We start from the raw sequence: 21,008 nt of genomic DNA, 5'->3' as shown, positions 1-21,008 counted from the left end.
AATAATATACATATATATACACCCTACTTACTGCTACTATCATTATGTTATAAAATTTTGCATCATTATAAGTTTAAAATATTATAAAAATTATAAAGAATAAAAAATAAAAATAGTTATTTATCTTTTTTTCTTTCTGAAGGTTGTAGCATAAATAATGGTATTAAAATGTGAGATATTAATCTTAAAAAGAAACTCCCTTTTACTATGTTGTCCGTTCTATTAAATTTGCTAGTTTTTTTTATTCTTTTCCAATTTAAATGACATTTTTAAAAAATCAAAGTGACATTAATTATTTTTTCTAATTTTGCCATCGTTTAAATATTTAAACTAAAATTTTTTCAATTAAAATAGCACAAATTAAAAGATAATATAATTAATATTGAAGTGGTTCAATTATTATTTTTAATTATTATAGTAATTAATAAGTGTATTTGATAGAGATAATAATTACATTTCTCTAATAATTAATCGGAGGTTAAAAAAAAATAAAAATAAAATTGAGTAAATATAGGAGACCTTGCCACTTTACCAGTGTATCAATTCACTCCCTGTTATTATTATAGCCAAAGTGGAAAACTAAAATCGTTGGCGCAGTAAAGCTGAGACATGTTTCATCTTTTGACCATCTAGATAATATCTGATTTCGCCCTCGCCGGTATCGTGTCCGCCGTCTTTCCTCTGGAAAACCCTAGCTGTTCCTTCACCTTGCTGTTTAACAGAGGCTTCGCGAATTAAAATCCTCCGCCGGAAGACCTATAGTCAACCCGAGGTTCGTGATCTTTGTTACCTTTAGTAATCTGAAATCAAGTGGCGCAACTTCCTCCCGAATTCAGGTCCATAACCACTCACGGCAATTGGCCGTTTTTTTTTTCAGCTTATTGAACTGATCAATCGCCAAGAGAGAGTTGTGGGGTTCAATGGCCGGCGGCTCTGATGTGGCGGAATCAACTGCCTTATCGTGTGTTCAATGCGGGAAGCCTGCGCATCTGCAGTATGTAAATTATTTTATTCATCTCTTTAGTTTTTAAGTGAAAATTTTGCCTTGAGTTTGTTGATTTCACTCTTCTTACCATTTTAGTGCATTGATATTGAAATCAAACTCTAATGATCAGGAAGCTAGAGCCTTTGTGGCAGGTGTCAAAAATTTTTCTTGTTACGCGAGATTGGATATTCGTGATATTGAGATGTTGTGTTCTGCTTCTAGCTTACTAAGTTTCTACTATTACATGTAGAATATAGTTGACGATAGTCAAGCTGTTACCTTTTATGTATTCCAATAGAATTTTTAGCTTCTTCACCTAGTGGTTCTTATCCTCAGATATCTTATTCCGTACGAGATTTTGTTTTTGCAGGTGCCCGAAGTGCATGGAATTAAAGCTTCCTCGTGAAGGTGCTGCTTTCTGGTATGTAATCATTATCTTTGGCTTTTGCCAGTAATCTGTTTGAATGCATAATGGCTATGCTCTGGCTGCTAATGAATAACTTTTTATGAAGAATTTGAGGAAATATTCAGATATTTTTAAATTGTGTTTTTACTTGCAACCTTTCCCTTAAACATGTTCAAGAAAAGGTTTGAATTTTCTAGTTAGCATACAATTTCTTTACGTTTTTTGTGTTCTCCTTTCCTTATCTTTTTGTTTTCATTTCTTCACTTAGTTATTTATTGCAACTGAAAAATCTTTTCTTTTTTTCCCTCTTGCAAATCCTTCTCAATTTTAATTGAATGTGATAGCATCCATATCACTTGTTCAAATCTTTGCATTGTGATGATTAGTCAAATTGATGCAATTGGAATTTATTTGATATTCTTATATAACTAATTCTTTGATTCTGCTATACACGTACTCATATATGTTTCTTGAAATCAAGTTAATCCTATTCTCCATTTCTATGTTGATGAAATTGTTTTCTTCTCAGCACCCAGGATTGCTTTAAGTCTTCTTGGAGTTCTCACAGATCAGTTCATTTGAAGGCAAAGTTGTCTTCAATTAGTAATGGTACTCCAGGTGAACAAAATTCAGATTTACTAAATGAGGGTTGGTTATATTGCTTGAGGGCAGGACAGGCTCGAACTCCAAAACTTCCTCATTTTGATTGGACAGGGTATTTGTGAACGACTGTTTCTCAATCAATAAAATATGCCTTATCTTTTTATTAATTAGCTTCTAACCATATAATTCCTAATTTGTCCAACTTTTCTGTTCTCCTCATCTTTTGGCTTGCTGACATTTCTTTTCTTTGATGAGGTCAGTGGATTGGGGATCATGATATATCCTTATTCTTCGTGCTTGCTTTGAAGCATTATATTAGAAATGGTGTTTGTTGACTAGTGACAATCAGTTCAATCAGTTATAAAGACACCTAGTTTTGTGAAATATTGAAAAGATAATGAGTGATTGGGAAAGAGCTAGTACCCTGGTATTAGTTCACAACAGGGATTAACTAGGTCACTACTGGAATTTAGGGTGGCTCATCTATCTCTACAGGAATAGAAATATTTATATTGTAACATGTCTAATTAACACCCCACCTGTTTTTTTATTCTTTATTTTTTTTAATCAGGCCTCTGCCCTTTATTTTCTTACGTCATAATGGATTTTTCTTTTTGCACAGGCCTCTAAGACCATATCCTATATCCCCTATGCGTGTGGTTCCTGATCAGATTGATAAACCTGATTGGGCAATGGATGTAAGTTCATTATTAGCTTCTTTCAAAATCTTGAACAACAGCTTCTACTTGTTCTTTTGTTTTAGAGCCATTCAAAATGAATATGAATGTCATTTAAATTATTAATATGTTTATTGTCCATATAAGTCGGTGTCCACACTTTATAATTTCAATTTGGACATTATTGTGCCAAATTGCTTCAGTGCCAAGAACTTTCTTCATATTACATTCCCACTTGTACCCTTTTCTGTTACAGGTGTCTCATTGTCATACATCACTGAAGTGCTTTTTTTTCCCCTCACTATCATTTTCAGGGAATCCCAAAGATTGAACCCAACAGTGATTTACAGCGTGTTGTGGAGGTAAATTTATTTTAATTTGTTAATGGCGTTTTACATACTTTTTTTATAGTATTCTGCTTAATGTCCAATTGTGCACATATAAGTTGGATGTAATTATTGAGTTCATATAAATATGTACAAGTATATGAAGTTCCTTATAGGTTCCTTTTCCTATCTTCAATTGCATATGCTGTAGATCAAAACTCCAGAACAAATTCAAAGAATGCGAGAAACTTGTCGGGTAAGTTATCCATCATAAACCTCCTGTAGAATTATATTTTTCTAGCAGCATATTTATCTTGCGTCTTTCAGTGACTAAATGGCATTTAGCAATTTACATGTAGGTCCAGGCAGTGTGGTGCGCCCTATGTTAGCCTAATTTTTTATATTGAGATCTCATCTTATTATTGCTGAACATAACATTTCATGGGCAACAACTATGACTTCAGCTAACAAGAATTTCTGTTAGAAAGAAACAAAAAATGTCCTATACAAAAATCTAGATTACAAATTATCAGAACACTATTATGTTAAATACTAGATTGTAGTCCATTCTTGTGGCTGACTAGAATTGGATGCAACAGCTTTGTGTTTTACATCTTTGTAATCTGTCTGATTTAATATCTTTCCTCAATGGACTTGTTTGAAATCATTCTGCAATAGCTCATACCAAGTGATAGGTGCAAACATTTTGTGAAATTTAACTTAAGCCTGTCATTCTGTTTTCTAAGTATTGTTAAGACGGGGTAGTGAAAGCATTGATCAGGTGTCTAACATACGTTGTGCTCTTCATTGATAGTTCCTTATACTACTTTATTCTCTGTTCATTTGTTTTCCTTTCAATGAATCGGGGAGGCTCTTTTTACCATGGGTAGCATTCTGTCATCCTTGTACAATATCTCCATCCCAATTATATTCATTGATCATTATCTGCAAAACTTGTAACTCTCAGATAGCAAGGGAGGCTTTGGACGCCGCTGCTCGGGTTATTCGGCCTGGTATAACAACTGATGAAATAGATCAAGTGGTTCATGAGGCAACTATTGCAGCTGGTATGTAGATAAAGGTTCACAATTGATAAAGTTCTAGATGCATGCGTGCCATTGTCTGCTGTGATTTTTGCCTGCTAAACTTTACTGTTTTTTTATATGTACTTACTGCAGGAGGATATCCGTCTCCTTTAAATTATTATTTCTTCCCAAAGTCATGCTGCACGTAGGTAGTCCTATCTTTTCCTTAATATTCCTTTGGACAACAATATACTGATCAAGAAGATCTGTCTGTTGCAGGTCAGTTAATGAGGTGATCTGCCATGGAATTCCTGATGCCAGGTGCATGCTAATTCCACCGTGAAAAAATACCTGTAACGCTGGGCACTTTGTAGACTAAAATCTGAACAATGATGCAATATTATTATATAGTCTCATATGCATGCCTTATCTCTTTTACCATTGTAATGTAATAGCATGTAATGAACTGTCTAGTGTCTTTGTAAAAGCATCTGAGTTGAAGCTAAATTTTTCTTCACTGCATCAGGAGATTGGAGGATGGTGATATAGTAAATGTAGACGTGACTGTGTACTACAAAGGTGTCCATGGTAGGAATTTCTTCCAGGTCATTGTGGTAGAATTTCTCTTATTTGTTAAAAAATTCTAGAAAACCTGGAGATATTTGTTGAGCAGTGGCTGAAACATTGTGTAGGTGATCTCAATGAAACGTATTTTGTCGGAAATGTTGATGAAGCATCTCGTCAGTTGGTCCAGTGTACTTATGAATGCTTGGAGAAAGCAATATCCATTGGTATATGTTATGATTGTGCTGTTTCTCTTCTCGAATGCATTTGTATGTGTGTGCATCATGCAAGCATTTATTTCTGCACATTTATTCTCTTAATTGGATTTTGAAGCGGGTGGGTCACTAGGGAAATTCTTAATCATGTTTTCCTTTCTAATTTAAGTTTGCCCTTTTGAGGTTGCATGTTTCATTTTAGTAGATTCTATACAGTCTGTTTTCCAGAAGTGCCTCAGGAATGTAACTCGGTTCTGCTTTTGCTGAATTGTATCAGCATATTTATGATTTATGAAAGAAGATTCCAGCTTCAATATCTTTTTTCTTGTTTAATGTTGAGTCAGTGAAACCTGGAGTTCGATTTCGTGAAATTGGAGAAGTAATTAATCGTCATGCTTCAATGTCAGGGTTATCTGTGGTAATGTACTTATGGCCAAGATTTATATACTTCATTATAAACTTGTTGGCTGTGTTAACAATATATACATATTCTTTTCTTCTGGGTTAAAACAGGTGAAGTCATATTGTGGCCATGGTATTGGAGAGCTCTTCCATTGTGCACCAAATATTCCCCATTACTCAAGTATCCTCTGTAAACAAGCTTTTAAATATGATATTTTCCATAATTTCATCGACTCTTGCAGCGGAGGATTGCAATAATATAACTCATCTACGTCCTGTTTTCTGCTTTTGATCAAGTGTTTGCCTCCATAGAACAGGCGGTTGGGGATTTGAACATTGCAAGTCCCTCTCCCCTTTAGAACATATATATATATATATTCTTTTATTTTTTGGGTCCTTAATCTGAGCAGAAAATAAAGCTGTTGGGGTGATGAAGGCTGGACAGACCTTCACTATTGAACCCATGATTAATGCAGGTAGCTTTCCAGTACTTTGAATTGATAGGATAGTGTTTTCCTTTTTGGGGTAGCGATGTCTAAAATTGATCTAAATAGGGGTTTGGCGCAATCGGATGTGGCCTGATGGATGGACTGCTGTTACAGCAGATGGCAAACGCAGTGCTCAATTTGAGCATACTCTTTTGGTAAATTTGCTTTCTCTCTGTTTCCTTATCTTTCTGCTTCTAATTATTATCGTCGCCTGATAACATTCTAGGCCTTTGCATCAGAAACTAACATTTATGGGACTAAATGTTTATGTTGCAAATGATGCAGGTGACAGAAACTGGAGTAGAGGTTCTTACGGCGAGGCTGCCATCATCCCCCAGCGTCTTCTCGTGGCTAAATGCATAAATGGCCTGTGTTCGGGTCGTGGAGAGTCGTCCATGCAATTATTATCTTCTCGGATGAGAATATCACGTATGTATCAGATTAGACGATAAACTCCAATTTTGAAGTAAGGCTTTGGGAATGGTTAGAATGTAAAAACAAAATAATGGCGTTTGGAGGATAAGAGTAATAATTTTTTCAAATTGTAATATCAGTGTTTTCGAGAAACTCAGTAATGTTTGTGATAATAAATGCATTTATGATAGGTCGAAGAATTGACTGAATATTTTAAAATTGACTTTTCGTTCTTTTGGGACCACAACAAGTCCGGCTTGAAAGCCCAAGGACGATTCGAAGCCCAAGTAAAGGGATTTTAAACTAGGTTTGATTATTTTGTAATTCAGATATTCAGATAAAGTGGAGGCTAAGTTTTAAATCTTAAGCTTATTGATAAAGTCTTTAAGGGTGTGATCTCCTCTCGTTATGGTTTTATATAAATGTTATGTTTGATTGTTGTATAATACCTATTTAAACTCAATTTTTTATTTTTTTTTATTATTTCTTCAGTTTTTATGGAAAGACAAGTACAATTATTGAAATGCTCTAAACGACAGCTAAGGTTCAAAACCAACTCAATTCAAACGTTATATATCGTAAGCTAGCCGTTTATGGACAGTTGGCAAGGAGTACGCAAAACAAATCTAATGCGATAGTATTGGCCTGAGGGACATTCGAAGCCTTCCGATTAATGATAGTATTTTCTTTTTTTTTCTTTTAAGTATTCAATGGGTGACGCCACCTCTTTTATTCATTCATTTTTTTTCACTTCCGATTAATTTCACGACTTGCAGAAATTGTTCCCTTTTCGGTAGGCGAAAAATACCATTTTTTGTTTTTGAAGGTTGCTAGCTAAAGACAAAATGGCCGAATGTAGAAAATATGAATCTATAATACAGATTATAAAGCTCGTCGTTTTTGACCCTTTAAAGGGAAAAAATGATACAAGTTACTATCATTTAGTCCTCAATATACTTTGATGTATGATCTCTACCCGCCAAAAATAATAATAAACAAAGAGAGGGAAAAAGAGGGGCACAACATTGGCCCAGGAACTCGATCAAACTCATGAACATTTTGATTAGTCAGAAGTCAAAACCCAGTTGATCCAACAAGTGAGGAATACGATGCATTTTCATCATTAGCCACTGGCCTCCTCTCCCTATCCTTGTCCGGTACTATATCTCTGCTCCTAACAAGTCCCATATCCAGACCTGAAATTTCACACAATTCCAACCTTTGACGCTTTGCGGCCTCCATGTCACCATCCCAATAAGTGTCAGATATAATTTCAAGTGCTTTCTCTATCTTGTCCTCTGGCACAAGATTCCCATTTTGCAGGAGTACAAGGTAAATTTGTTCAGCCGAAGCTTTCCTAATCTGAATTGGACAATGAAAATGTCTAATTTGAGGTTCGAGCTTGTTGAGCTAGTGATAATCCACTTGATAGAATTGACAAAAAAATTATACATAGAAATTTTACATAAATAGATGTGTAGTTCTATCTAGAGAATGAAATGATGGGTTCATAAGCATCGTATGCCATGTATTGAGTGGTGACTTTTGTACCTTGGGATATCGATGGCAAAGAAGAGTGAGAAGATGACTGAATGCCCGAGTGTTCACAGGCTCTGAAAGTGAAGCAATGTATCCAAGTATTGCAATGCCAGCATATAACTTTGGGAAGTCCTTAGATCCTTTTAATTCAATGGCAACAGAATCCAAAACACCAGCACAAAATATTGGAGTATGAGCCTGGAAATCGAGAGTTATTTCAATCAAGTTATCACCCCAAGTGATGCACATATAAAATACAAGAAATCCAATGGAGAATTAGATAAATTAGGAGGCAATAGAAACAGGAAATGTTAACTAACCTCCATGTTCAAGAATATCTTTTTGCTGAAAAGAATCTCAATTGTCTGAAATACACAGAAGTCTTAGTCAAGGTCAAGATGGTGAAGGCATGAAGAAGAACAAAGAAAATTCCGCAGAATTCTTTAATTCAACAATCAAGGTAATTACTCACAATTGGCTACTTAATAATGTTTATGGTTTAGCCACTTTTCTTATAAAGCAGAGGAAATTAGTACTTATTCCCACAAGCTTCCATTACCTTCAATGTAGGTACAATGACTCTATCGCATTTCTTGTACTGTTGGAGCACCCAAAGGATGTCAGCAGACAGCATATGCTCTCTTGACATTCTCTCTTTTGGGTCTTCAGTTTCAACTCCTTGAAGATAGTCCAACAATGCAGAGATGGATACCTTCCTTAAAGAATCTTGCAATCCACCAATTGAAATGACTAACCCAGACATCACTGCTCTGCTATAACAACTAAACTGAAGTAATTTTATAAAACGTGGATATAAAAAGGTGGGTACCTGCAAGGAAGTCATAACATCCCCTCATCAAAGTTCTCAAATATAGATCAAACCAGAGAAGAGATGACCCTATGCATACTTACACCCCATTTCAAATCTGTTTCATTAGGAACAATTTCTTCTAGCTTTTCCCTATGTGGTATAAATGGGACAAATACTGTCTTGTTGTACAAAATCCTTTGGAGAACTTTTGCAGCAATTTCTCTTATTTTATCCATTTTCTCTACAGCTTGCTTAACAATTCCTTCAATTAGATGGGCAGCAAGATTTGCATCAAAAAATGCCAAAATTTGGTTATTCTCAGCCACTCCAGGCATATCTAACACAGACTCAAACCCATTGGATTTCCTAGTGGAATCCATGGAACAGAGGATATATGTACATGTCTCAAGACCTTCCAAAGCAACCTCACGAACCCAGGAACCAACATCACCTCTTTTATCAACAGAATAATCATCAAGAGCTTCAAATAAACTCGGCATCACTTTGTTTTTTATCAGATGATACAGAGACATATGGTCCTCTTCAGAACAAATATAAGAACTTCCTCTTGCCTGAGTTAATGTCTTACATACAGAAATGAGTCCCTTGACAGCATTTACTCGAGCTTCAGCATCTCTGTCCTCGGGGTTATGCTGCAAAGAAGACATACAGTTATGCAAGTTAATGACATTCCTGGCAGTGGGCAATTTTATAAGCTAGCATCTTTTATGAAGCACACCTCAATTGCACAGGAACTACAAAGCTTCAAAAGCACATCTTCCCCCTGACCAGCCAAACATTCATATGGTAAAACACCTAGTGCCAATGCAGATCCTCTTCTTATAGCAACATTTTGATCAGTCAGTTGTCCCAGGTACTTTGATGTTATACCACCTGCATTTCCACTTTTTGCAGTGACAAAGTATGCTTGAACAAAGTGTTTGAGAGCCTTCACAGCAGCAAGCTGTAAATTATGTGCAAATTTTGTTTCAGAAATTCAACATTTCCAGCGTAAAAGGATAAACTTAGTAGCAAATAAAGTTTGAAATTACAAGACAAACACCTGTATTTGAGAATTTGGATGCCTCAAGTTATCATTTAGTGTATCAAGCAGACCCTGTTTTATCTTTTCGGACAATGTCAAACAACACATGGAGATGCATTCAATGAACCGGGAAACAGCAGAACGCATTATCTCTCCACCCTTCCCACGATAAAGACGAGCTTTTTCAATAGCAGGAACAACACCAGCTATGTCTTTCTGTTTATCTGAAAAAGAGAGATTGGACCAATGAAAAAAGTAATACATTTGCTTCAACAAGGAATGGGATCACCAGAGATAATATCTTATGAAATTCTGTAAAAATAACAACTTTAACTCATCAATTTAAAGTGGAATGCCCATCCCAGAAAACATTGTCTTGTGACAAGCTGGCAATATCAAGAATTAGACTTCAAAGGTAGAGTGCTATCAAATCCATACAGAAAATGTAAATCATTTAAGATCTCATACAATTACTGTCATCAAAATGCACACTAAATCATCCAATCAACCATCTATTGAAGCTAAACATTCTATGTACTGTACACCCCCTTTTCTATCTTTGATATGTTAAAGTGCTATAATAAGATATTAGAACACTTGATAATAAGTTTCAGTTGCATTTCTGAACAACAAACAAATTGCTGAAAAAGAGAAAATCAGAGTACCAACCGGTTGCAAGAGTGTAATCACAGTGATGTAAAGCCAAAACAACTTCCCCAACAGCCAAGGTTGCACCATGACGCATGCATAGGTCAGAGGATAGAGTAGAAGGAATCAATTTCTCTAAAACAGTTCTCGCAAAATATTCAGGATCATATTTGACAAGAGCTGAAATGGCCTCTGCAGCAAGTTCTCTCAAGCCTTTATCCTACAGAAACCAATCCTCTTCAAACAAGGAAAAACAAGAACCATAAACATGATAAGAATTATGTTAGTGGCAAGGGCTATGGGGATTTTATGTCTGATCTCTTTAATTGAGTAGTCAAATTCGCAAAAACATAAACAACAAATGCCAATATCTATGATCTACGCCCCATAAAAATCATATTCAACGGGAAACTCTATGATATCATTCAAAAGCTTTTTTTTTCCCTGTAACTTCCCTACAAAAAGGAATACCATAATGAAGTAAGTCCATCCCGGATGAAAGAGAGAAAAGTAATCACAAATTCATAAACTGAACACTAATTTCGAATATATGAAGGTTTGATAAGGCATAAAATTTGAACATTTTGGTGTACATACCCAATGACCAATCTTGTTATGCAGCAGTTCTTCGGCAAATGGATATAGGTATCCTTCATACTGAACAACAGAGACAGCAACATTGAGATAAGAGTTTACTCGCGAAGAAAGAGAAAAATAGTCTGCAGTATTCACTATGTCAATGCCATGCGGATAATTCCCTTGTCTTCCAACATTCTCCTGAAAAGCAGCAGCTGCTGCTCTTCTGCAATTGACCTAGGCATCAAAAGTCATAAGCTTTGGCATGGTTGAAAAGAATAATGGAATCATGGTTTTGATCTGAGAAAAGAGTCCAGAACAAATAATTATCCTATCAAGAGGAGTTAGCACCTCACGATCATAGCAGGCCACTATTAATAGGTGTGGAGCAAGCTGTTCCAGTACTTTTCTCATATCAGTGTGATAATATGCCCGACCAAATGCCCAACAAACGTATGCAGCAGCATCACGTACATGAGACCCCACACTATGTGGCCCTCTTCGAATATCATAATGCAGTGCCTGTTAAGGAAAAGTTATTCTTAATCAGCGTCAATGGTATGTCAATTTTCATAGTTGTCAGTGTCACCCAAATATGCATCTGCATGATGCTTAAGGTATAAATGTAAATTTCTTATGACAATCTTAAAATCAAACAAAGTGATTTAGCTTTAAACAAAAGGAAAAAAATTTTAACCAATATGCAACCATACAACCTTGATGATAAAAGGCACAACTTTTGGAAGACTGACAGGCAATAGCAACCCTCGACGTGCTAGTTCAGCCAATGCTAAGCAAGCTCCATGCCATGAACCATCACCCTGAAAAATGATAATATTTCAGCATGGCTTGAAACCTCCAAGGTTGGTTGGTCAGTTAGAAAGGATAGTATAAAGAGATCAACACCACAAGCATACTTCTCCAGGTGAAAACAGCTCCAAAACAGACGACAAGACCTCTTCTGAGAGGACAGATGTCAAACGGGAAGTTATTCGGCCTATACCTTTTGCAGCAGACCAACGTACAACAGTGTCCTACATCATGAACAATATGGGCATTAAATTAGCCGGAAACTGGCAAAGTTATCAACAAACAGAATAAATATCTCTCCTTTGTCGTCTATCTAATGTTTATTTCGAAACAAGACCAACAGACATAAACATTTACAAATGCTTTTATTAGTGAGTAATCCATGCATGTTTTAGAAGGTGATAGAACTTATGGCCATCAAGTATGTGGCAGGATCTGACCCTTTAAACATACCGTGTCCTTCAATCCAGAAAGTAAAATCTCAATGATCTCTTCTACAATTTCTGGAACATCCATATCTTCATCTTGCACATTGTTTGCAGTTTCTTTTGACTTGTGGGTGTTGGCATTCACTTCATGACTCCACTGATCGGCTATTTTCAATGCATTCAGAGAAATATTCTTTCCAAGTGAGTTGGTTCTTCCCTGTGGATAAAACGAGAATGTTATGTGGTGTTTCACTTGATGGCTCTGATAATTTAACAAACAGATGAATTCACAACTCCCAAGATAATCATTCTGGAAAAATACAACATGATAAGATAAAATATAACTAATTAGCGCAGCAGCTACAAAAACACAGAAAAGGAGAGCACAGAATTCCACTGGCATTAAAGAGAGGACCCTTTTACAATATCTCCATCTTTTCTAACTTTAAACTAATGAATAATGCAGAGGGAAAAATGAATCATATAGTGAAGTTTAGGGCAACTTATAAAGCGAGAGCTCAGATATCAAGCAATGGACTTATAGGTGGCTGGTGGCTGGTGGCTGTATGTGGGCTACAAAGTATATTTTGCATCTGTGGCTTCTCAGAAAATGCTCCTCCATATTTTCGAACACAATGAACTCTCTAATCTGCTCTTCAACTATTAGAAATGCACAATCTCAAATGTAAACTATCCTCCCAAGTGTCATGTAACGCAACTAAAACCCAAGAGAAGAAACACAGACAACAGCCAGGCTCTTTGTATGCCCTCACAAGCCTCCGTAAGCATTTTGAAGAGTCACAAACTAACAATATTCAATGTACCGACGTCAGATCATACACAGGTTGATGATGTCATCACTAAACATGGAGTAAATTAATATCATCAAATATTAATCCATCCTATGATTCCTACACAGAAGCCAAACTTAATTCTAATGTGCACATATGCAAACACTTTTTTTTTTTTTTTCTTTTTGAGTAGCACAAAATATTAATATTATCATATTTAAAAGATTTTGTAAACGAAAAATTTTCAACATAGCAATGATTAGATATTTCCGAGTGAATTTTTCTCATCCTAAATTTATAGATGGTCAAACTTGTGAAGTATAAAGCAAGAAGATTTTGAAAATTGAACAATACTCACTACATAACACCAGGCTGGTGAACGATGGGGGAGGCAAGTGAGTCCTATCCGCTGAGTTAACTTCACCAAATACTTCCGAAGCAAAGGACTACGAGATGCATTACCAGATTTGACCATTAATGACGTGTCATTCCAAACAATAGGAATAGCATCTATCAAAACTTTACGACCACCCACCTGGCTACAATAAAATGGAATATAAGACATCAAGTGAGAAAAAAAAATGTCCAGTCACATGCACCCAACCACACAATACACACAAAGAAAATCACAGAGTAAAAATGAATTCTCTTATTCAGAAAGAAAACAGGATTGTAGAATTGCAAATTTCCAACAGATGTGAAATATAAATCAAAGGAATACGATATTCACTTTTAAAAATACTACTACCAACGTTTTCATTGTAGTTAGGAGACATGAAAAACTATGAAAAGCAAACCTTGAAAATGGCAGCCAATGCTTCCACAACACCTAGTAACCGAAAGTGAGACATGACATCATCTGTTCCAGAAGATAATACTTCATGTGTCCATTCAATGAAGCTGAAAAAGAATACCAAAATGAAATAAGTGAAACAAGCACAACCAAATAGAAAACTTTCAGTATAATCCATGGCTTCACACCTAAAAGAAAAAGAATTTCATGGGACCACCAAACTCCTATTATATCATCTCTCAAGATTGTAGCCATCTGAGTTGGAAGTTACCGAAAGTAGCATATCCATATCAATTCGGCATGACTCAAGGCCTCTATTAGCAAGTCAGACCACCACTTCAGGAACTTACCTAAATACGCACTGTAACTTGATATTCCCATCAGGCTATTAAACACAGTTAACATGCTGACCTAGGAACCTTATTAAATCCAGCACTAGCTAACAAACTACCTCAACACATATATTTATGTCCCTTTACCCGTACTCTAGTCCCTTACATATAACCAAAAGTTAATGGTTGCTCGCAAAGGCCATTAACTTAAGCAATGATATGAATGATGAGAAATACCCGGTAAAGGCCATTGGCATATCGGGACGCGTCAGAAGCTTAGAGAGAAGCAATCCAGCCATGGTGCGCATGGGACCCGCATTAGAAAGGTAATCCTTAGAAAACTTCATTATCCTCAAAACCAGAGGGGAGGGTTCAAGTTTGCAAATATCATTATTATTTGCAATACTAGTATCAACAGAGGAGATATCAAATGGAACTAATACAAGAATAGAAAGCCACAACAGTATCACACATTTTGCCTCCATTTCTCCTGTACTTTCCTGCCGCAACGACGTCCCTGAAGCTGTATCATGGCACTTGTCCAAGAGAGCGACTGCAAGCTCCAAATTAGAAACTTGATGTGGAAAAAACTTTATAACTGCCTTGTATCCACCGACAGTAACAAGGCAATAAATAATGATGCAAATTGGCTTAATTACTTGAAGAATCTCATCCGAAGCTATGCCTAATTCTATTGTCTTAGTTCGGATAATTGACATCAATGGAGAAACTATGCTCTCCAAGTAAGGCTCCAGAAGTTGCCCTTCCTGCTGATACTTATCCATCTGCAACATCATACAATGATAAGATATTTCATATAATTATTAAGTAATCGTGAAACAGATAAATTGGAGAGGAAAAATATTAAGTACGATGGATCGGATCTTGTGGACGGAGGAAAGATCGGAGACGCGGCCATTGGAAACGATGTCATCCAGGAGAGACTTTACGAGTTTCCATTCCTGCAAAAAGTACTTCTGTAAAACTCTCTCCTTGCAACCATGCTCGTCGTCTTCTTCTTCCACAGCCATTTCCGCTTCCTTCCTATGTGTCTCCTCTTTCACTGCCTCCACTGTAAAGAGACTTGTAGTCTACTCTGTGATTTTGTGCGAGGTCAGGAAAATGTGGGCTACAATTCCCGCTATGAGAATTTCACTCAAGTGTTTCAGTTTCGGGGAGGTATACATGTCTCGATCTAAATCAAAAATATTAATTATTATATGGAAAAGTCTACATTACCCCTTCCACTCAAAAACACAGCTGCCCCCTCTACCATTTCTCCCTCACCCTCCCTCTGAAGTCTCAGTCGCTCACCACCGGCCTCCTCTCGCCCTCTCTGAAATTGCCAGCATCCTTGACATCAAAAGAAGCCCATAGAACCAAATCTTTTGCGATAAATGCGATAATCAGCAATAACCTTAGAAATGAAAGAGCACCAAGAAAGGTTGGGTAATCTGTAAAAAAAATCAGTTCTTTTCCATAGAAATTATGAAAATTTTAATTTTAAAGTTTTGGGGAAAAAAAATTAATAAGTTTCGTCGCGGGAATCGAACTCGGGTTTCTTGATGCGAGAGCCAAATACCCTAACCAGCGCAACTACAACGGATTGGTAACAAATCTAAGTTCAACTTTATACACTTAAACTTTAAACTTCATCCCTGATGAACATACAACTATTAAATATTTTTGGTTATGTGGCTGTACCAATACACCTGAAGTAGAAAAAACCTTCCTGTGATGGAATATCTCTTTGAGAGATGAAACAAAAAAAAAAAAAAATGAAAGAGTATAATTCGTCATAATACATTTATTATTAAGGTTTAAGTATGGCTATAACATATTTATTTTATTCAATCACTTGAAAATACTTCAAAAAAAGAAAAATACCTCCACAGTAAATCATTCCACAATTTTGAAATTAAGTAAAATAAAATTTTTGAATCAGACTCAGATTAATGATGATGGAGGTCATCAATGGGATATGGTGGATAATTTCCTTTAAATAGTTCATCCGTCACGCCATATATAAATTGGCAATTATACAGGAGACAAAAAAAAGTGATTCACATTGACATGCTCCCATATTTTTCATTAAACATCTTGGTGTACAAACTATTTTTACAACAACAAATTCCAACTCTTCAAAAGAAAACATATTTGATTATACATTTACATTCTGAAAACACTAACTTTATGGCTTCTTGGCTGCACCAGCTCTATACCTTGCAGCATATCGGTGAAACAAGGTTAAAGCATTGCTCGTAGCCTGTGCCACGTTCATAACTCTACCCTTGATTGTGGCCTTTAACTTGCTCATTCTCCTTCCAGGAAACGCATCAACGCAGTAGCTAGCATCAGACAAGGCGCTGCTAGTCCAAGTCTCAACATTACTTATATGCCAAAATATGTCGCCGCCACCTGCAGCTTCCTCCTGCCTTCCCATGCGGCGGATCTCTCTAATTGACTGGCTAAGCTGTTGCACGCTATCATTTATTTGGTCTAAACAGTCTTTCACCACCTGGTACTCCTTAGCTTTCTTTGCCTGTAGTTCTTTTGCCACTTTCAACATGTATGATCTCGTATAAGAAGCCCTGCATAAGCTTGCCGACAAGGCAACTTGAACCAGCTCCTGCTGGTTTTGAATGGTTGAGTTTGAAAATCTAGAGAGATATTGGACACATAGGGCTGGATAGCGGGTGCCCCGGCATGAGGTCTCGATATAGGCCCGTGCCGGTGCCTTGGTTCTTCTAACAAAGGTTGGCTCTGCCATGCCTGAAATGAGAGAAAAGGAGAGTAGCAGCACTAGTAAAGAAAGGCTGAGATTGGCCATTTTTTGAAAATTGACTCGGTTTGTGGGAAATGGAAAGGAGCATAAGGTGTATATATAGAAATAATATCACATGCTAATGTGCACTTTTCTTGCATTAAGCAAAAATAACACTAAATTGATCCTTAAAGATAGCCTAATAAAATGGGGCTATGTTAATCATGGTGGATCAAATTAAACTGAATTATTTAGGGTATCTTAGGCCCAGGGTAATGGAAGAACCAATCCTTGCACAAAGATAATGCTTATCTGGATCAACATAACCATGAAATTGTTTGGAAAGAAACACATGCATAATTATGTTTGTCAACCTTGATATTGTCCAATTATTATTTGATTTGCATATCTATCGAATCAAATTGGGCGATTTTCTTTTGACCTGGAATAACCATCTCATAGATAGAGTTCATTTGAAAATTGATCATTCATTTCCGACCACTAGATCATCTTAGCTAAGAGAGATCACCATAACCATCTCATAGATAGAGTTCATTTGAAAATTGATCATTCATTTCCGACCACTAGATCATCTTAGCTAAGAGAGATCACCGATGCCCGCGCCAAACTGTCTCCGGACATCATTAACACGCATTTCTTTTTTAGCCAGCACAATGCATAAATTAAGGTCAATGAAAGTTCCAGACGAAATATTATTAGTCAATTCTCGTTAGCTTCTTAATGTGAGCGTGAAGTTGTATTGCCACCGCATCAATCACGTGGGCCTACACGAGTGTTTTTTCAACCGAAATCAACTCACACAGAATCGAAACTCTCTCTTGCTACTCTGCTAATGCAACGAAAGCTTCTAATTCCATCACATTGGAAATTCCGATGAAAGAGACTTTTACATGATACGAAAGCTAATTTCACCTCATACAATTTAGCATTACAATTACAAAGATAACAACACGCTATAAGCCAAGGAAGTACATAAATAATAAAACACACCACATAAAAACAGGTTTTAAGATTATTAAGGCGGTAGTCATTCAGCAACCTTCACACCCGAGAGATAAACACGGCTCTGAATTACACTGCCTCCCAACCAAAAACCAGGCATAACCATTAGCCCAACACGAGGCTTCTGGTTTTCATCTAATATCAGATTTTTCACAATACTTTCCATATAAACCTCTGAGAACTCACTACCCCTCCTAACTTGAAAGACCTTAACATTTGGATCAAAAGAATATGCCAGCCTGTGCAGAAGCCAGATTGACTTAGCCAACTTCAAGAAAGCTTGGTAAAAGGGAGTTCTCGGATGTCCACCTCCCATTACATAATTTCTCTGATCCAAATTTCCAAAGAATGAACCTTCCATCTTTGGATGAACCACCACCAGGTACTTGCTCCTGCAAAATTTACCAAAATCGGAATCTGGGTCCTGTCCTAGTACATCTAATGGATCCATCTCTCTGAGTGCAAGATATTGGTGAAAGAAACTTTCTCTAGAGACCATCACATTGTCTGATTTTATTGAGAAGCTTTCCTGCTGGAACCCACTGAACATTCTTTGACATATATGAGATTCAAATGCATACTTTTTGTGAGCCCTCTTTGCATAAACAACATCAGGTTCAATGGAGTTAGCAGCAGCATCAAGGTCCCACCCAGCTGCTTTCATCATGTTGATCAAAGGTTTAGAAAAATCATGAATGGCTTTAAAAGCTACTTCTACAGCAGTCATGAAGAGCTCAGGAGTAAGATCTACAGGATAATACCCGTTTTCTTCCCCAGAACCTTCTGATTCTTTGGTTGACAAGCCTCTAAGCTTAAGATTCTTTTCCAGCTTAGCTCGCTTCTGAGTTGCCTCCTCAATCTGCTGCTGCAACTGAATAATCTCAGAATCTTTATTCTGAATTTCAGATTGGAATTTCTTCACCATAACCTCATATGTTTTCAGTAGGCTCTGTTGTTCTTGGATCTCGGCAGCTAAGCGAGAGTCCTGAGGAGAAACACATACCGGTTTGGGGTAATTCTCCCTGTAAAAATGCTTGAGTTCAGATAAATTCTTCAGCTCGGAAATTACAAGTTTGTCAGCCGCCTGAATTTTTTCAGGATCATACGGAGTATGAGCAGCTTGAAGCTGAATGTAAGCTGACTTCAACGAGGAGATGTTTGTGAATATTTTGGATACCAGGGCTTCCACAGCTTCAGGATTTTGATTCATAGATTCTTCCATGGGTTGGGGGTGGACCTTTTGGCTGTTGCTCTCACGGAGTTGGTTATCTTTCAACCCAGTGGGTAGCATAGCTACTGCTAAAGTAAGGATGGTCAAGTAGGATTCCTTCAAAAAAAGCACCAATATAGCACAACCTGAAAACTCATCTGATAAATGTTAGTAACAAATAAAGGAATAAATGAGGTAAAGTGGAAATTGATGTGAGTACTGATCTTTCAAATCCAAACTGTCAAAAACATATAATCAATGCATATGCAACAAAATTGTTATTTATAAATATCCGTCTCACAAAATTCGTTGTGTAGTTCAAGCATAATAAGAACTAAAACCTGAATATGCAACAATGCCATTACCTTTAGCCACCAAAATCCCTTATGATAATGAGAAGAATGTTGATCAATAAATTTGGAAGTCCCTTCTTCCAGTCCTCATAATATTCCATGCAAACATGATAATACCCCAAATACTACATCCTTATGTGAAACTCTAAATAGAGAGTTTGAGGACAAACCCAACCACTGTTAATAAACAAAAGATTTGAAGAAGCATATGACAACACCATCCAGACCAGACAGGAGATCAGACTTGGAGGAAAAACCATCTGGGGTATGCTATGGTGCAAATGCATTCTCAATCACCCCTTTTAGACGCTACAATGTAAAGAAGGAGAGAAGAACCTAATACCCGTACCAACCACCCCGCTCATTATAAACGATGGAGCATGAGCCCAGGGTTCTGTCCATCACCAAATTAATTGGAAAAACATCTAACAAAAGTTTGTCATTCATACTAATATTTCGCAAAGGAAGCCGTGGGGTTCATACTATGTCATGGATATAACAATAGATCCATGGATGCCAACATTTGAAATATTTCAAAAGCTCAATAAACTATGCACGTTATGTACAACAAAAAAGCCATTATGAGTTTCTTACCTGCAAAGATCACAAACGGCCCTCAGGATATATCCAGCAAACATAATACCCTCCACCCTGAAAACCATAGAAATTAAATTGAAGTATCAACTGATAAGGCAAAACAAGCTCTTAATCAACAAATATCCCGCTATCATTCAATAGCCAGATAGAGAAACACACAAATAGATCAAACGGCTAATTTGAAGCTAAATCCTCCAATTCATCGGGTCGCCACAAGAAGTAGAAGGGAGGTTCACAGAGAATACCGAATCTAAAGCTCTAAGAATGACTTTAGAGCTCTATAATCAGTTTAGCTAGCTTACGATTGAAGACGGAAACGATGATGTTAATACAAATGATGATGTTAATCCAATTTACTTTGATTTCAAGGAAGAACAAATCCTATAGAGGATTTTTCAAAGTAATGAGTACAAAGAGAAGATTTTACCTAGTCGGGAGTTGCCGGAGAATCGCTGAAGATCAGCGAAAACAAGAAACCGATTGACAACCCAAGTTTGGTAAAGTTATAGCTTACTTCCCGACAAAAATAAACCCTAAACTGGGAACGGTCTTTATTGTTTCTTCCTTTTCATTTTTTATTGTTACAATTTTCCATTTTCATCACACTATTATTCATTTATTACATTTTGTTTTGTTTTTTTTTTTTTTTTTTTTTTTTTGTCTCATATACTACAAGAAGTCAAATCACAGTTCACACCGAATCCCAATTGAACTGATTTTTACAGTTAAATGAATTCTATAGTTTGGCGCAAATTATTTAACTGTTTATATGATTATTTTTAAATTAATGGCTGTTATATAAATTAGGAATAGATTAGTTTTTTAATTGCAAAATTTTAACCTATTGTAACTACTAATTAGCCGAATTCAATTGTTCCGTTAGTCCATTGTAAGAATTCATATATACCTTTTACAATCAAGACTTTGCTAAGTTGATGCTTGCGTAATGAAGAGCCACTGTCTGTCACTACCACCTCATAATTACTTATCCATTACCGTATTAATATGATTTTAGGAACATTATAATATTGATACATTTATTTAATTTTTTTTACTTATATAGTCCAATAACAACCACTAAATTATTCAATCAAGTCCAAATAAAAAATGGAAGAGCGGGAAGGCTATAGGTTGGTCTTTTTGTTATTTTTTTAACCCAAGAAAATAAACTAATCAAAATATG

General features: G+C 36.4%; 4 protein-coding genes across 6 annotated transcripts; 1 reads left to right on the top strand and 3 right to left on the bottom strand.

Moving 5' to 3' along the window:
- The first annotated feature begins 546 nt into the window (after positions 1 to 546).
- MAP1A (methionine aminopeptidase 1A) lies at positions 547 to 6,485 on the top strand. Of its 2 annotated transcripts, none has more exons than XM_012228215.3 (17): positions 547 to 772; positions 878 to 994; positions 1,356 to 1,406; positions 1,921 to 2,106; positions 2,617 to 2,692; positions 2,986 to 3,033; positions 3,209 to 3,253; positions 3,965 to 4,064; positions 4,176 to 4,227; positions 4,302 to 4,343; positions 4,549 to 4,610; positions 4,715 to 4,813; positions 5,146 to 5,219; positions 5,315 to 5,384; positions 5,614 to 5,679; positions 5,758 to 5,846; positions 5,977 to 6,485. In XM_012228215.3, the coding sequence occupies exons 2-17, from the start codon at positions 921 to 923 to the stop codon at positions 6,052 to 6,054; spliced, it is 1,212 nt and encodes a 403-aa protein (XP_012083605.1). In that variant the 5' UTR covers positions 547 to 772; positions 878 to 920; the 3' UTR covers positions 6,055 to 6,485. The 2 variants fall into 2 exon arrangements, with proteins under 2 accessions (XP_012083605.1, XP_037497607.1); XM_037641679.2 differs by having other exon boundaries at positions 548 to 772; positions 878 to 998.
- A 474-nt stretch (positions 6,486 to 6,959) lies between these two features.
- On the bottom strand, positions 6,960 to 15,615 carry TTN1 (ARM repeat superfamily protein). The gene is made up of 17 exons (XM_012228214.2): positions 14,751 to 15,615; positions 14,116 to 14,663; positions 13,551 to 13,653; positions 13,112 to 13,288; positions 11,988 to 12,179; positions 11,642 to 11,758; positions 11,441 to 11,545; positions 11,076 to 11,246; positions 10,746 to 10,961; positions 10,170 to 10,368; positions 9,519 to 9,724; positions 9,195 to 9,419; positions 8,557 to 9,108; positions 8,204 to 8,473; positions 7,965 to 8,009; positions 7,657 to 7,842; positions 6,960 to 7,467 (listed from the first exon to the last, which is right to left on the bottom strand). The coding sequence occupies exons 1-17, from the start codon at positions 14,907 to 14,909 to the stop codon at positions 7,180 to 7,182; spliced, it is 3,759 nt and encodes a 1,252-aa protein (XP_012083604.1). The 5' UTR covers positions 14,910 to 15,615; the 3' UTR covers positions 6,960 to 7,179.
- A 322-nt stretch (positions 15,616 to 15,937) lies between these two features.
- Positions 15,938 to 16,907, bottom strand: UNE11 (Plant invertase/pectin methylesterase inhibitor superfamily protein). The gene has a single exon (XM_012228210.4). It carries the CDS (start codon positions 16,706 to 16,708, stop codon positions 16,070 to 16,072), a length of 639 nt encoding a protein of 212 aa, XP_012083600.1. The 5' UTR covers positions 16,709 to 16,907; the 3' UTR covers positions 15,938 to 16,069.
- Positions 16,908 to 17,496: 589 nt separating this feature from the next.
- Positions 17,497 to 20,412, bottom strand: LOC105643142 (myosin-4 protein (DUF641)). Of its 2 annotated transcripts, none has more exons than XM_012228212.4 (3): positions 20,253 to 20,412; positions 19,823 to 19,879; positions 17,497 to 19,033 (listed from the first exon to the last, which is right to left on the bottom strand). In XM_012228212.4, exon 3 carries the CDS (start codon positions 18,954 to 18,956, stop codon positions 17,691 to 17,693), a length of 1,266 nt encoding a protein of 421 aa, XP_012083602.1. In that variant the 5' UTR covers positions 18,957 to 19,033; positions 19,823 to 19,879; positions 20,253 to 20,412; the 3' UTR covers positions 17,497 to 17,690. The 2 variants fall into 2 exon arrangements, with proteins under 2 accessions (XP_012083602.1, XP_012083601.1); XM_012228211.4 differs by having other exon boundaries at positions 17,497 to 19,021.
- Positions 20,413 to 21,008: the final 596 nt, after the last annotated feature.

Source organism: Jatropha curcas, chromosome 5, assembly GCF_041381405.1.
Source record: "Jatropha curcas cultivar XTBG-Jc1 chromosome 5, XTBG_Jcur_1.0, whole genome shotgun sequence".
In the NCBI taxonomy this organism is placed as follows: Eukaryota; Viridiplantae; Streptophyta; class Magnoliopsida; order Malpighiales; family Euphorbiaceae; genus Jatropha; species Jatropha curcas.
Note: the sequence above shows the minus strand (reverse complement) of the source record. Positions and strands in the feature narration are given on the sequence as shown.

Excerpts from the sequence above, each read along its gene's own strand:
- MAP1A (XM_012228215.3), top strand. The coding sequence starts at position 921 with ATGGCCGGCGGCTCTGATGTGGCGGAATCAACTGCCTTATCGTGTGTT. Across the intron at positions 4,228-4,301 it reads TTCCCAAAGTCATGCTGCAC|GTCAGTTAATGAGGTGATCT; the intron begins GTAGGTAGTCCT and ends TGTCTGTTGCAG. Across the intron at positions 4,611-4,714 it reads GTACTACAAAGGTGTCCATG|GTGATCTCAATGAAACGTAT; the intron begins GTAGGAATTTCT and ends AACATTGTGTAG.
- TTN1 (XM_012228214.2), bottom strand. The coding sequence starts at position 14,909 with ATGGCTGTGGAAGAAGAAGACGACGAGCATGGTTGCAAGGAGAGAGTT. Across the intron at positions 8,474-8,556 it reads AAACAGATTTGAAATGGGGT|GTACCCACCTTTTTATATCC; the intron begins GTAAGTATGCAT and ends ACTTCCTTGCAG. Across the intron at positions 7,468-7,656 it reads TTTGCCATCGATATCCCAAG|ATTAGGAAAGCTTCGGCTGA; the intron begins GTACAAAAGTCA and ends TGTCCAATTCAG.
- UNE11 (XM_012228210.4), bottom strand. The coding sequence starts at position 16,708 with ATGGCCAATCTCAGCCTTTCTTTACTAGTGCTGCTACTCTCCTTTTCT.
- LOC105643142 (XM_012228212.4), bottom strand. The coding sequence starts at position 18,956 with ATGCTACCCACTGGGTTGAAAGATAACCAACTCCGTGAGAGCAACAGC.